The 16,872-nt window shown below is 40.3% G+C and overlaps 1 protein-coding gene across 6 annotated transcripts in view; it reads right to left on the bottom strand.

Annotated features, from left to right (window-relative positions):
- Positions 1 to 16,872, bottom strand: part of COL14A1 (collagen type XIV alpha 1 chain) — a 245,293-nt gene that overhangs the window by 124,349 nt on the left and 104,072 nt on the right. For all 6 annotated transcript variants that reach the window (XM_016959807.4, XM_054656977.2, XM_016959810.4 and 3 more), the window contains 2 exons: positions 14,028 to 14,179; positions 1,642 to 1,771 (listed from right to left, as the gene is read on the bottom strand). In XM_016959807.4, coding sequence (XP_016815296.2) covers positions 1,642 to 1,771; positions 14,028 to 14,179 — 282 coding nt within the window. The remainder of the gene's footprint in view (positions 1 to 1,641; positions 1,772 to 14,027; positions 14,180 to 16,872) is intronic.

Here is a 16,872-nt window from a genome sequence, read left to right as displayed (position 1 = left end):
TAGACTGCAGCAGAAGTGACACTAGCAGTTTCCATTTTATGCCTCTTGGAACTCTTGCTGTTACAGTCCTGAGCTGACATGTAAGAAATATGACTGCTCTGCTGGAAAGACCACATGGAGAAGCTCTGAGACTAAGGGAGAGAGAGAGGCACTCAGCTGGGTCCAGCCTGCTTGCCACCCCCACCAAGATGCCAGACATGTGGGTAAAGTTGTCCTGTATTTAAGATGTCAATCCATCTTAAATAAGCGTTGCATGACGCCTCCTCTGTGCCACCCAGCACTATAGGAGCTTGGCATGCAGAGGTGAACAGTATTGATGAGGCCCCAGGCTCTCATGATACTTTGCCTTCCAGGGATGGGAGACAGAAAGTGAGCAAATACATGAATAAATAAGAAAATACCAGGGAGTAATTAGTGCCATGATATGACCAAAAACAACAAACAAAAAAGGATAATATCATAGACAGTGGGGGCTACTTTGCATGGGGTGGCCAGAAAACGCTGAGGAGGTGACATTGAGCCTAGACCTGGATGACCAGAAAAACTCTAACATGCAAACATCTGGGAAAGCATATACCATGTAGAAGGAATCGCTAGGGCATGGGGCCTAAGGCAGGAACAACTTCAAAGAGTCCAGTGGAGAGCAGATAGGGAGATATGACTGGGGAAATGGCCAGGAGGGGAGATCAAAGAGATCGGCAGGATCCAGGTGGTAGGTTGATCTTTGTAAGGCATGGAAGGACATAAGATTTCATCCTGGGTACAGTGAGAAGCCATTGGGAGGCCTAAAACAGAGGTGCAGATCATTTATCTGCTGAAAACCTCCTCAAGCTGCTATAAGAAGAATAGGAGATGGCATGAGTAGAAGCAGGAAGACCTGACAGGAGGCTAGTACACTCATCTGGATGAGAGAGAGAGTGGCTTGCATAAAAGGGAATGAATTAATGGCATTTGCAGCAACCTGGATGAGATTGGAGACTTATTTTAAGTGAAGTAACTCAGAAATGGAAAACCAAACATCATATGTTCTCACTTATAAGTGGGAGATAAGCTATGAAGATACAAAGGCATAAGAAGGATACAATGGACTTTGGGGACTCCAGGGGAAATGGTGGGAAGGGGATGAGGGATAAGAGACTACCAATTGGGTTCAGTGTATACTGCTCGGGTGATGAGTGCACCAAAATATCACAAATCACCACTAAGGAATTACTCATGTAACCAAATACCACCTGTTCCCCAAAACCTATGGAAAAAAAGTAAATTAATTAAATAAAATGAAAATAAAAGAGAGTGTGGCTTGGACTAGAGCACACCTGTTAGATGAAGAGAATCAGGCATGCAGAATACATTTTGATGAATCACAGGACCTTGACGAATTAAACTCTGGAAGAGAAAGATGTAGTTGTTTTTCAAGTCTTCACTTCCACAGAAAAAGAAACTGCAGCCCAGAACATTTAAGCAATTTGCTCAAAGTCACATAGCTTGTGTGTGTAAAGACAGGATGCAGACAGATTTCCTGTTTCCAAATCTTTTAGTTTCTTCACTGCAATCTACTGTATCTTTCAGGGTGCATTACAGGGGACAAGCATTTCCATTTAATGAGTCGGCTTGTATTCAAAGGGAGAAAGCTTCACTTACAGGTTTTTCCAGGAGCGGAGACGCTGACGCCTTCGCCATCCGTGTAGATGGGAGTCACTGTGACTTTGTATTCAGTATCAGGAAGCAGAGGCTTCAGAAGGAGGTTGTTCTGGCTTCCAGGCACCATAACCTGAACAAAAAAGCAAAGGACCGCAGTCTTAGTGAGACCCGTTTCCACTGATTTGGTAATGGAGCATAACTTTATGCATTTTGAAATAATCAAAAGAAAAGAGATGTGCTTTGAGAGTGAGGAGAAAAGAAAGGGCACTCATGCAAAAGCATTTCTCCCTGAAATTCCCATCACAGTAACCCTTAGTTTATAATCACTAATACAGAAGGTTTAAATTTGACACTCTTAAGCTCTAAGGAATATTCTTCTCTCAACATCTTCTTGGCATTTGTAAAGTATCCAGAAGAGAGAATAATGGCCTGTTTAGATAGCAGGTGTTTATAGATTGGGAGAGCTCATTCTATAATCCAGCCTGCTGCTTATCATTTTTTATTTTACTTAAGTATCCTCTTGCAAAGTCAGCCTTCCATTATTTCCTCCTTCAGAGATAATCAGACCCCAGCATTTTCTTCTTTCAGTTAGAAAGGATGGATCCTAGCCAAGAGCAACAGAACCACACATCAAAGCCAAGTTTTCTTGAGCTGAAGCATATTTACCAGCAACACTAAAAAACGGTGCAGCTTTTTTATTTCTGAAAGGAGTTGCCTTCCTCAATCTAGAATCACCATCACTCTGTGTCTAAAAGGCTGTCGCCACAAAAAAGAAATGCAGCAGTGGGTTCGACATCGTGCAAGTGTGAGTGCAGGGCTCCATGTGGTGGCTTGTGAACTCTGCCACCTCGAAAAGAATCGTCTGGACCAGAAAAGCCACATGTTCTCAGTGCTAAAACCACAAAACTTTCTGTCTGTGCTCCAGGAGTGAGAAGCTGGCCCATCACCGGGCCATTTAAAGAACTTAATCATGGCTGGAAAAGTGCTAGGATGTAAGAACTGACTCAAACGGGTTTAAGGGAGTCACAAGACCAGGACAGCTGGAGTTACTTTTCTATTCAAGTGCTGGGTAAAATGCCAGCAGGCAAAGGGCGATGCTGTCTCCTTCTGGATGAAGGAAGGAACCTATAAATCATGGAATAAGCCCTAGAAAGCCTCGAGTTGAACCCAGAAGCAGCTGTTGCTAAGATATTGCTAAGCCCTTAAAAGCAGTATTTTAAATATGAAACAAGGAAATCTAAATTAGATGATTTTTATATGAGATTAATATGATTTTGCTCCTCATAGGAGAGGGCCATTGAAATGTACAGGTCTGAATTGATGTGTGGACTCGGGGTCCTGAGAAGGAGATATTTACAAAGGAGCTCTGCTTTATTCCAGAATGAGTTAGACGGCCCTAGCACTAAGAACGTGTAAGAGAAGAATTGAGGTTGCCCTGACTTGCATTACTCCACCAACATAGCTTCCCTCAGGGTGTTTCTCTTAAATGTAACCCCTCTGAAGCAGAGCCTGGGCATTCATTTCAATTTGTCCATCTAACAAACCACCCATGTTGATGTTAAATAATGTCTTCTTTGAAACTGAGAAGCCCATGGTCTTGGAACTAACCAATTAAATTTAGCACATGGAATACTAAAAAGCAGTGTGACTGTTTTAGAAGACTCATTAGCTTGCCAGGAATAGTTGCTGTGATTTATAGTAAGAGGCTTCCCTTACCTAGCAATTACTATGTGCCAGGTGCTGCTGTAAGCATTCTAATACAGCATATGCAGATTGAGTAACCCTTATCAGAAATGCTTGAGACCAGAAGTGTTTTGGATTTGAGATTTTGTTAGATTCAGGAATATTTGTAGATGTATAATGAGGTATCTTGAGGATTAGACCCAAGTCTAAACACAATATTCATTTACATTTCATATACACTTTATATACATAATCTGAAGGTAATTTTATACAATATTTTTAATAATTTTGTGCATAAAACAAAGTTTGTGTTAATTACTTCTATGTGAAATTTTCCACTTGTAGCATCATGTCAGTGTTCAAAACGTTTTGGATTTTGGAGCATTTCAGATTTTGAATTTTAGGATTAGAAATTCTCAATCTGTAATTCACTTAATCTTCACTACCACCTTTTGAAATAAGGGGTATCATCACATTCATTTTACAGATGAGAAAACTGAGGCCCATATAGATATTGAGTAAAAGAGCCATACCGAAACCCCAAGAATCTTGTCTGGGCCTTTGTCCTCTACTCCACATGACTGCACCACTTGAACCTTCTTACCCTATTGATATTCATTTTCAAGAGTAAAAAACCATCTCCTCTTGGGTATGCAAAGTTCCTCTTGCTTGGCCTCTGCTTGTTTAGACAAAGCAAAGTAAAAAAATGTGCTCCTACTAAAAACAAATGCTGCAGGTCAGAACAGATGCTGGTTTTATTTATAAAACAGTTCTGTAAAAAATGTTCATGGTTAAGTGGGATGGAAATATAACCAGGGAGCTTCATGCTTTTAATTTTTTTCAGAAATGGATTTTCATGTCTGGCTCTAATATCACCCAAAGCTTTTCAGAGCAACCTGGACCATATCCAACCAGCTGTTCCTGCAGTAGAAAGAGGATGCCCTGCATCTCGCTGTGTTCCCCTCTTATGAAGTTCAGTTCTAGGCAGTGATTCTCAAACTCTTTGTGGTGAAGGACTAGTTGCTGTTGTTGGTGGTGGTGGTGTCATTTTAATTCCCATCCATTGCAGACCAATTTATTTGTAAAATACGATAAAACCAAGTGGTTAGAAAAGTGATCATGTTCTCAGGTTGTTGCAGTAATGTCAAATGGCTATCAATGTTTCTAAAATGTTAATCTTAATATCTGAAACTATCATGCAGTCATGTAGGAGACTGAGTCACACTTTGAGTATTCTTACTCTAGACGTATTCTTGCAACCCAGAATTCATGTTATAGCTACAGATTTTTACACTGAGGCTCTAGAAAATTCTGAAATCCTGACTAGCCTTTTAAAATAAATGAGAGACCTTCCTACCCTGACAACAAAATGTATGGCAATGTCATTGCCACTCCTCCATATTCCAAGACAGAGTTGAAAGTCAATCCTTACAAAATATTTGACAGGTACTATAGTTTTATTTCTAAGAATTCAAAGGGTTTTTTTTAACCTAGAAGTATTTGATAGATGTAATTATATCTAGAAAGTATAGAAACATTTCATTTACCTCAACTGGAAACGTAAATTAAATTCCCCTTGTTTTACATATGTTTAAGCTGAAATTTGGTCTACAATGTTATAATACACAGTGTATAACATATACATACACTATTGTCCAACTTCAGTACACAAGCTTATCATTTCTTTGTGTAAATTTAATCAGCCTTGAGAGTTAAGGAAGGTTTGGTATTCCTCTTATCTTGACACATTTCCTTTCTTGCTTTCATAGTATGTCTTAGCCATCTGTCTTTCTGCGCCATACATTATTATTTTAAGATGTCATTTGGTCCATGTGATTTCAAGACCCTCAGACTTTAATACAGATGTGCATCTGCCTGTCCACCTTAGTTTCATAATCTAAATTTACATGCAGTCCACTTTCTGTCTCCAGTCATAACACATTACATTTGTATCACAGTAACGCTTCATAAAACACTGATACAAATTTTCAAAGAACCCTCAGGTGAGTCCCTGAGAGGGCGCCTGTAAATCAAGTGTGTACATATCTTATTTAATTAAAATCCTCTAAAGGAGCTTGATACTTAAAGAATTCTACAGTAGGTTCTTCTGTAGAGCAAAAGAGAGAGAGAGAGAAAAAAAAACAGTTTTGCAAAGCAAATAAGCACCACCAAATTTATCAATATTTTTCGTTTTTACTACAGGTTTGTTTAACTGGGTCAGAGTGTTTAAGACTTTTGATCTTTTTTTCCCTTCATCTAGGTGTCCAACTATGTCAAAAATAAACAGTGTGAAATGAAAGAAACTAGAAAAGGAAAAATTATCTAGAGACAACCCAAAGTAAATATTATTATTATTTTACCTTGCATAGCTTACAAGTGCATGCATGAGATTAAATTTTTATTCTTTCCAAATTAACAGGAATAATTCACTAAGAAGCTTAATGTATTTCTTAGAAAGAGTAAAAAACAAAAAGCGAAGAAACAAAAAAAAAAACAGAAACAAAACAAAACAAAGCCTCTCACCTTGGGAAGTTTCCACGGGTCTCATTTTTAGGAACTCAATTACAATATGAGAAAAATAACACAGAAAAAAAATCACAACTTATATATTTAATTACCATTCCTAACCATAATTTTATTTTATTTTTTTGAATTTGCCAATCATGAACCATTTGAAGTGTATGGTCTGAGTGAATTTGTAATTCAATCTATTTTGTTTAAGAATCCATTAACTTTTCAAAAGTACACCCAGATCAGTGTAATGGCCTTCTGGCTATTCACAGTAGGTGTGGCTCTTCTTGGGTCTATCACTGTGTCCTGTAATATTTCCTCCATCAGCCAGAAATGAAGTACTTTCTTTAAAGGATTCTGGGGTCAAATAGTTGTTTATGTAAGCACGTAAATAAAAGTAACTTCCCATTGAAGGCTTTTTGAGTGAGGAAGGCAAAGGAATGATAATGTTATACTTGAGCAATAATAAATTTTGTAGACTTCTTTCCCAGAGTGTCAGAAATAATGCAGCAGAGGGCAAGAAATGCAAGTAATGAGCTAAATAAACATATTTTATGACTCAAAAGAAAAATTCTTCTGGATGCATACCGGAGTTACCTGGTTTGATTAGAAACATGTCTAAGAAAGAATTTTCAGGTTCTAGACTATGATATGGTGTAAATTTAGAATACATGGGAAGGCCATGATTAAAAGTGTACCAGGCCACGATTAAGAGTGTATCATTGATTTTGGTCCCTGGGCAAGATGGCCAAATAGGAACAGCTCTGGTCTGCAGCTCCCAGTGAGACCAATGCAGAAGGTGGGTGATTTCTGTATTTCCAATTGAGGTACCGGGTTCATCTCATTGGGACTGGTTAGACAGTGGGTGCAGCCCATGGAGGGTGAGCATAAGCAGGGTGGGACGTCGCCTCATCCGGGAACCACAAAGAGTTGGGGAACTCCCTCCCCTAGCCAAGGGAAGCCATGAGGGACCACGCCGTGAGGGACAGAGCTATCCAGCCCAGATACTATGCTTTTCCCACGGTCTTTGCAACCCGCAGACCAGGAGATTCCCTTGGGTGCCTATACCACCAGGGCCCTGGGTTTCAAGCACAAAGCTGGGTGGCCATCTGGGCAAACACCGAGCTAGCTGCAAGAGTTTATTTTCATACCCCATGATGCCTGGAATGCCAGTGAGACAGAACCATTCACTCCCCTGGAAAGGGGGCTGAAGCCAGGGAGCCCAGTGGTCTTGCTCAGCAGATCCAACCCCCACGGAGCCCAACAAGCTAAGATCCACTGTCTTGAAATTCTCACTGCCAGCACAGCAATCTGAGGTCAACCTGGGATGCTCGAGCTTGGTGGGGGGAGGGGCGTCCGCCATTAGTAAGGCTTGAGTAGACAGTTTTCCCCTCACAGTGTAAACAAAGCTGCCTGGAAGTTTGGACTGGGCAGAGCCTACCGCAGCACCACAAAACCACTGTAGCCAGACTGCCTCTCTAGATTCCTCCTCTCTGGGCAGGGCATCTCTAAAAGAAAGGCAGCAGCCCCAGTCAGGGGTTTCTAGATAAAACTCTCATCTCCCTGTGACAGAGCACCTGGGGGAAGGGGTGGCTGTGGGCGCAGCTTCAGCAGACTTAAACATTCCTGCCTGCTGTCTCTGAAAAGAGCAGAGGACCTCCCAGCACAGCGCTCGAACTCTGCTAAGGGACAGACAGTCTCCTCAAATGGGTCCCTGACCCCCGTGCCTCCTGATGGGGAGACACCAGGAGTCGACAGACACTTCATACAGGAGAGCTCCAGCTGGCATCTGGCAGGTGACCCTCTGGGATGAAGCTTCCAGAGGAAGGAGCAGGCAGCAATCTTTGCTTTTCTGCAGCCTCTGCTAATGATACCCAGTCACACAGGGTCTGGAATGGCCCTCCACCAAACTCCAACAGACCTGCAGCAGAGAGGCCTGACTGTTAGAAGGAAAACTAAAAAACAGGAAGCAATAGCATCAACATCAACAAAAAGGACGACCACTCAAACCCCATCCAAAGGTCACCAACATCAAAGACCAAAGGTAGACAAATCCAGAAAGATGAGAAAAAAACCAACATAAAAAGGCTGAAAGTTTCAAAAACCAGAATGCCCCTTCTCCTCCAAAGGATCGCAACTCTTCGCCAGCGAGGGAACAAAACTGGAAGGAGAATGAGTTTAATGAATTGGCAGAAGTAGGCTCCAGAAGGTAAGCAGTAACAAGCTCCTCCGAGCTAAAGGAGCATATTCTAACCCAATGCAAGGAAGCTAAGAACCTTGATAAAAGCTTACAGGAACCGCTAACTAGAATAATCAGTTTAGAGAAGAATATAAATGACCTGATGGAGCTGAAAAACACAGCGTAAGAACTTTGTGAAGCATACACAGGTATCAATAGCCAAATTGATCAAGTGAAAGAAAGGATATCAGAGATTGAAGATTAACTTAAGGAAATAAAGCATGAAGACAAGATTAGAGAAAAAATAATGAAAATGAATGAACAAAGCCTCCAAGGAATATGGGACAATGTGAAAAGACCAAATCTGCGTTTGATTGGTATACCTGAAAGTGACAGGGAGAATGGAACCAAGTTGGAAAACACACTTCAGGATATTATCCAGGAGAACTTCCCCAACCTAGCAAGACAGGCCAACATTCAAATTTAGGAAATACAGACAACATCACAAAGATACTCCTCGAGAAGAGCAACCCCAATCATCAGATTCACCAAGGTTGAAATGAAGGAAAAAATGTTAAGGGCAGCCAGAGAGAAAGGTCGGGTTACCCACAAAGGGAAGCCCATCAGACTAACAGTGGATCTCTCGGCAGAAACTCTACAAGCCAGAAGAGAGTGGGGGCCAACATTCAACATTCTTAAAGAAAAGAATTTTCAACCCAGAATTTCATATCCAGCCAAACTAAGCTTCATAAGTGAAGGAGAAATAAAATCCTTTACAGACAAGCAAATGCTGTGGGATTTTTTCACCCCCAGGCCTGCCTTACAAGAGCTCCTGGAGGAAGTAACAAATATGGAAAGTAAAAACCGGTACCAGCCACTGCAAAAACATACCAAATTGTAAAGACCATTGACATTACGAAGAAACTGCATCAACTAATGGGCTAAATAACCAGCTAGCATCATAATGACGGGATCAAATTCACACATAACAATATTAACCTTAAATGTAAATGGGCTAAATGCCCCAATTAAAAGACACAGACTGGCAAATTGGTTAAAAGTCAAGACCCACTGGTGTGCTGTATTCAGGAGACCCATCTCACGTGCAAAGACACACATAGACTCAAAATAAAGGGATGGAGGAATATTTACCAAGCAAATGGAAAGCAAAAAAAAAAAAAAAAAGCAGGGGTTGCAATCCTAGTCTCTGATAAAACAGATTTTAAGCCAACAAAGATCAAAAAAGACAAAGAAGGGCATTACATAATGGTAAAGGGATCAATGCAACAAGAGGAGCTAACTATCCTAAATATATATGCACCCAACACAGGAGCACCCAGATTCATAAAGCAAGTTCTTAGAAACCTACAAAGAGACTTAGACTCCCACACAATAATAGTAGAAGACTTTAACACCCCACTGTCAATATTAGACAGATAAATGAGACAGAAAATTACCAAGGATATCCAGGACTTGAACTCAGCTCTGGACCAAGAGGACCTAATAGACATCTACAGAACTCTCCACTCCAAATCAACAGAATATACATTCTTCTTAGCACCACATCACACTTATTCTAAAATTCACCACACAATTGGAAGTAAAACACTCCTCAGCAAATGCAAAAGAATGCAAATCATAACAAACAGTCTCAGGCCACAGTGCAATCAAATTAGAACTCAGGATTAAGAAACTCACTCAAAACTGCACAACTACATGGAAACTGAACAACCTGCTCCTGAATGACTACTGGGTACATAACAAAATCAAGGCAGAAATAAATATGTTCTTCAGAAACAATGAGAACAAAGACACAATGTACCAGAATCTCTGGAACACAGCTAAAGCAGTGTTTAGAGGGAAACTTACAGCACTAAATGCCCACAGGAGAAAGCTGGAAAGATCCAAAATCGACATCCTAACATCACAGTTTAAAGAACTAGAGAAGCAAGAGCAAACAAATTCAAAAGCTAGCAGAAGACAAGAAATAACTAAGATCAGAGCAGAACTGAAGGAGATAGAGACACGAAAAGCCCTTCAAAAAATCAGTGAATCCAGGAGCTTGTTTTTTGAAAAGATTAAAAAAATAAATAGACCACTACCCAGACTAATAAAGAAGAAAAGAGAGAAGAATCAAGTAGACACAATAAAAAATGGTAACGGGGGCAGGGGTGGTGCATGCCTGTAATCCCAGCACTTTGGGAGGCCAAGGCAGGCAGATAACAGGGTCAGGAGTTTGAGACCAGCCTGGCCAACATGGTGAAAACCCGTCTCTACTAAAAAAAACAAAAATTAGCCGGGCATGATGGGAGGTGCCTGTAGTCCCAGCAACTCGGAAGGCTGAGGCAGGAGAATCGCTGGAACCCAGGAGGAGGAGGTTGCAGTGAGCCGAGATTGTGCCACTACTCTCCCAGCCTGGGCAACAGAGTGAGACTCCATCTCAAAAAAAAATAAAAATGATAAAGGGGATATCACTACTGATCCCACAGAAATACAAACTACCATCAGAGAATACTATAAACACCACTATGCAAATAAACTAGAAAATCTAGAAGAAATGGATAAATTCCTGGACACATACACCCTCCCAAGACTAAACCAGGAAGAAGTCGAATTCCTGAAAAGACCAATAACAAGTTCTGAAATTGAGACAGTAATTAATAGCCTACCAACCAAAAAAAGCCCAGGACCAGACGGATTCACAGCCAATTTCTGACAAAGGTAAAAAGAGGAGCTGGTACCATTCCTTCTAAAACTATTCGAAGCAATAGAAAAAGAAGGACTCCTCCTTAAGTCTTTTTATTAGGTCAGCATCATGCTGACACCAAAACCTGGCAGAGACACAACAATAAAAGAAAATTTCAGGCCAATATCCCGGATGAACATTGATGCGAAAATCCTCAATAAAATACTGGCAAACCGAATTCAGCAACACATTAAAAAGCTTATCCACCACGATCAAGGCGGCTTCATCCCTGGGATGCAAGGCTGGTTCAACATTTGCAAATCAATAAATATAATACATCACATAAACAGAATCAATGACAAAAACCACGTGATTATCTCAATAGATGCAGAAAAGGCCTTCAATAAAATTCAACACCCCTTCATGCTAAAAACTCTCAATAAACTAGGTATTGATGGAATGTATCTCAAAATAAAAAGAGCTATTTATGAAAAACCCACAGTCAATATCATACTGAATGGGCAAAAGCTGGAAGCATTCCCTTTGAAAATCGGCAGAAGACAAGGATGCCCTATCTCACCACTCCTATTCAACATAGTATTCGAGGTTCTGGCCAGGGCAATCAGGCAAGAGAATGTGATAAAGGGTATTCAAATAGGAAGAGAGAAAGTCAAATTGTCTCTGTTTGCAGATGACATGATTGCATATTTAGAAAACCCCATCATCTCAGCCCCAGATCTCCCTAAGCTGATAAGCAACTTCAGCAAAGTCTCAGGATACAAAATCAATTGCAAAAATCACAAGGACTTCCATACACCAATAATAGACAAACAGAGAGCCAAATCATGAGCGAACTCCTATTCACAATTGCTACAAAGGGAATAAAATACCTAGGAATCCAACTTACAAAGGATGTGAAGGACCTCTTCAAGGAGAACTCAAACCACTGCTCAAGGAAATAAGAGAGGACACAAACAAATGGAAAAACATTTCATGCTCATGGATAGGTAGAATCAATATCGTAAAAATGGCCATATTGCCCAAAGTAATTTGTAGATTCAATGTTATTCCCATCAAGCTACCATTGACTTTTTTCACAGAATTAGAAAAAACTACTTTAAATTTCACATGGAACCAAAAAAGAGTCCATATAGCCAAGACGATCCTAAGCAAAAAGAACAAAGCTGGAGGCATTACACTACCTGACTTAAAACTATAGTCCAAGGCCACAGTAACCAAAACAGCTTGGTATTGGTACCAAAACAGATATATAAACCAATGGAACAGAACAGAGACCTCAGAAATGACACCACACATCTGCAACCATCTATCTTTGACAAACCTGGAAAAAAACAAGCAATGGGGAGGGGATTCCCTATTTAATAAATGGTGTTGGGAAACCTGGCTAGGCATAGGCAGAAAACTGAAATTGGACCCCTTTCTTACACCTTATACAAAAATGAATCTTATACAAAAAAAGGAACAGGCAACCAAACACCACATGTTTCAAAAATGAAAAGATGGATTAAAGATTTAAACATAAGACATAAAACCATAAAAATCCTGGAAGAAAACCTAGGCAATACCATTCAGGACATAGGCACGGGCAAAGACTTCATGACTAAAACACCAAAAGCAATGGCAACAAAAGCTAAAATAGACAAATGGGATCTAATTAAACTAAAGAGCTTCTGCACAGCTAAAGAAACTATCATCAGAGTGAACAGGCAACCTACAGAATGGGAGAAAATTTTTGCAATCTATTCATCTGACAAATGGCTAATATCCAGAATCTACAAGGAACTTAAACAAATTTACAAGAAAAAAACAAACAACTCCATCAAAAAGTGGGAGAAGGATATTAACAGACACTTTCTCAAAAGAATACATTTATGCAGCCAACAAACATATGAAAAAAATCTCATCATCGTTGGTCATTAGAAAAACTCAAATCAAAACCACAATGAGATATCATCTCATGCCAGTTAGAACGGCAATCATTAAAAAGTCAGGAAACAACAGATGCTAGAGAGGATGTGGAGAAATAGGAACACTTTTACACTGTTGGTGAGACTGTAAATTAGCTCAACCATTGTGGAAGGCAGTGTAGCAATTCCTCAAAGATCTAGAACTAGAAATACCATTTGACCCAGCAATCCCATTACTGGGTATATACCCAAAGCATTATAAATCATTCTACTATAACAATACATCCACACATGTTTATTGCAGCACTATTCACAATAGCAAAGACTTGGAACCAGCCCAAATGCCCATCAATGATAGACTGGATAAAGAAAATGTGGCACATATACACCATGGAATACTATGCAGCCATAAAAAAGGATGAGTTCATGTCCTTTGCAGGGACATGGATGAAGCTGGAAACCATCATTCTCTGCAAACTAACACAGGAACAGGCAACCAAACACTACATGTTCTCACTCATAAGTGGGAGTTGAACAATGAGAACACATGGACACAGGGAGGGGAACATTACATACTGGGTCCTGTTGGGGTTGCGGGGCAAGGGGAGGGATAGCATTAGGAGAAATACTTAATGTAGATGACGAGTTGATGGGTGCAGCAAACTACCATGGTCCATGTATACCTATGTAAAAAACCTGCATGTTCTGCACATGTATCCCACAACTTAAGTATATAAAAAAAGATAAATAAATTAGAAAAAAAGAGTGTATCATTTAGAAAAAGGAAAGATAGATAAAACAACTCAAAGAAAACTCAATGTATAAAAATCTAAATCCCTGAGGGGATACACCCATGTTAAGAATAATTAGAAATGACTATAAATCTACTCAATACGAGTTGATGTCAATGAAAAATATAACTATTGGTTAACGGATGGTATTTTATTAAGAATATTTTCACTATACCATATAGAAGACCTTTTCTGTGTCCTTTGCTTAAAAGTTTTTTTATCAGATTTCCAAGGGCAGAAGAAATTATTTTCTATATTAAACTTTTATACATGTCTATACATACATATATACAGATACAAGTGCATATGGCCTTTTATGACCCAACTTTGGTGCTCGAACAGGTGCAAGGCAGCAGAAGAGAAGGAATATTTGAAACAATGTTCAGAGGTTATTAACTTGGAGCAAGTTGTACATGGAGCAAGTTTTGGATTTATAAAGGTCACTAAGAAGCCAGTAGTGGAGTCAGATTAACAGAGAACATTAGTTTCTGGAGATGGCAGAGTCACCGAGTAAAGAGCAGTAAAGTTTGCATTGATCTCCGAAGACAGTCTTATTAGCTGTGTTAGTAACATCTGCAGAGTTTCTAGTCAGTTAAATTTATACAGACCGTTCCTATGACTTCTTCCTCAGGGTCCCCTTGAGCTGTCATGTAGGTCACCCTAAACTGTTGCACATCGCTGTCAGAAATGTCCCATTTTACCCGCAGGCTAGAAGTAGTTTCATCACCTACAACTAGGTTTCTGATTCCCGTCTGGAAAACTGGAATAAACACAACCAAGGATTAAAAAACTTTTAATATACCATATTCCAAAATGAGCCACAGAGAATACCTGTGGGGTGACAGCAAGCATCATTTAATGTATCCCTGTAATATAGATGTATATGAGGCAAGAAGGGCTCAGCTATGGTGCTTAATGGGGAGGCATGATACCTACTAGCAGCAAATAAAAGTGGAATTAAGAGATGCTTACAAGATGAGACCATGGAGCCCTCAAAACTGTCAGTTCTGTATGTGCACTAGTAAAGAGAACTGGGAAGAAGCCCTGAGACTAGAAAAACAGCCCATGGAACCCAAAGGAAAGAGTGGTCATGAGAACCTCACACTAGTGCTCTGTGGACAAGTGGGCACAGTGGGCCAGACTTTGTCCACCTCTGTGTGCAATCCAGCATCCAACACACATCCCAATCACCTGCCTTCACCTCCATTTCTCTTTTAACACCTGTCATTCAAAGCACAAATCTGCGCTCAGGCTGCCTTTATCCATTCAGCCCACACAGACACGATCTTTTCTCTGATACTTGTCCAAACTCCTTTACCCGTGTTTCCTGGCACATTCGTGCTCATCTCTCAAGGTGCCTGCTCCCTTATTTGTTGCATTTTTTAATTTTCTCTTCTACCCTAACTTCATTTCCCTTTGTCCATCTTTTCTCATTCTCCTTTCTCTTCATTCATCTATTAATTCATTTAGAAAATATTCATTGAACTTTTTCTGTGTGTCAGACTGTTAGGGCTTTGGTTTTTATATAGTTATTAACTCAACAAAAATAGTAAAAGTGTCACAGAGGAGGAGGGGGGTTGACATTTACCTGGCACCATTGCAGGGTGGCTACCAGGCAATGGGAATGGGAGGGAACTTCTCACATTTAGGGAAAGGAGTTTGGGATTGCAAGAGAAAAACGGGGGAAGCATAGGAAATATGGTTGAGGCCAGGAAGGGAAGCAGGACCCAACTAGGAAGGATCTTGGATGCTGTGAAAAAGACTTTAGAGCACAAAGAAGGCTTGATAAGGATTAATTGAAGAATGAACAAATCAACAAATGGGTAATGGAGAGCCATTGAAGTGTCTTAGAGAAGTAAATAAATGATATTATCAAACTTGTGTTTTACGAAGTTGACTCTGACAGCTAGTTGGGAGGTGTATTACAGTGAAGGGGAAAGCTAAGCTGAGAGAGGAAACAACTAATGTAGGAAAAACGATAGACCAGCCAAGTGTCAGTTACCCACAGAAATGCAAGGAAAACATGATAAGAACAATTCTCAACAAGGCCAGGCATGGTGGCTCATGCCTGCAATTCCAGAACTTTGGGAGGCCAAGGATGAAGGAACATTTGAGCTCAGGAGTTAAAGACCAGCCTGGGTAATATGGCAAGACCTCATCTCTACTAAAATTCAAAACTATTAGCCAGGCACAGTGGCACATGTCTGTAGTCCCAGCTACTTGGGGGGCTGAGGCTGGAGGATCGCATGAGCCCAGGAAGTCAAGGCTGTGGTGAGCCTTGATCGTGGCGCTGCACTCCAGCCTGGATGACAGAATGAAACCCTGTCTCTGAAAGAAAAAAAGAGAAAAGAAGAGGAATTCTCAACAGAGAGCAACAGAAGTGCAAATCAAAACCACAATGAGATACCATCTCACACCAGTTAGAATGGCGATCATTAAAAAGTCAGGAAACAACAGGTGCTGGAGAGGATGTGGAGAAATAGGAACACTTTTACACTGTTGGTGGGACTGTAAACTAGTTCAACCATTGTGAAAGACAGTGTGGTGATTCCTCAGGGATCTAGAACTAGAAATACCATTTGACCCAGCCATCCTATTACTGGGTATATACCCAAAGGACTATAAATCATGCTGCTATAAAGACACATGCGCATGTATGTTTATTGTGGCACTATTCACAAAGGCAAAGACTTGGAACCAACCCAAATGTCCAACAATGATAGACTGGATTAAGAAAATGTGGCACATATACACCATGGAATACTATGCAGCCATAAAAAATGATGAATTCATGTCCTTTGTAGGGACATGGATGAAATCGGAAATCATCATTCTCAGTAAACTATCGCAAGAACAAAAAACCAAACACCGCATATTCTCACTTATAGGTGGGCACTGAACGATGAGAACACATGGACACAGGAAGGGGAACATCAGACTCTGGGGACTGTTGTGGGGTGGGGGGAGGGGGGAGGGATAGCATTGGGAGATATACCTAATGCTAGATGACGAGTTAGTGTGTGCAGTGCACCAGCATGGCACACGTATACATATGTAACTAACCTGCAAATTGTGCACATGTACCCTAAAACTTAAAGTATAATAATAATAAATAAAATAAATAAATAAAATAAAATAAAAAGAAAAAAAAAAGAGGAGGGCAAAGACCCCTGGGGAGGCAGCTACATTAACATCCCAGGTAAGGTGCATGAGCATCCAGACAAAGATGAAAGAGGTAGAGTGATGTATCAGTGAGATCAGTTGACTAGGAGATCCATGGGCATTTAGTGGCAAGGAAGGTGTTGAGAGGCTCTGAGAGGCGTGAAATTTGAACCAGTGTGCCAGAAAAGGAATGGAGGGTCATCTCTTTTCCTAGTTAATAATAAATAAAACCAGGATAATATAACATCTGTTTAAAGAAAATTTTTAAAGTGGTTAAGCAGGCTACTATTT

The sequence above is a fragment of the Pan troglodytes genome, chromosome 7, assembly GCF_028858775.2.
Source record: "Pan troglodytes isolate AG18354 chromosome 7, NHGRI_mPanTro3-v2.0_pri, whole genome shotgun sequence".
NCBI lineage: Eukaryota > Metazoa > Chordata > Mammalia > Primates > Hominidae > Pan > Pan troglodytes.
Note: the sequence above shows the minus strand (reverse complement) of the source record. Positions and strands in the feature narration are given on the sequence as shown.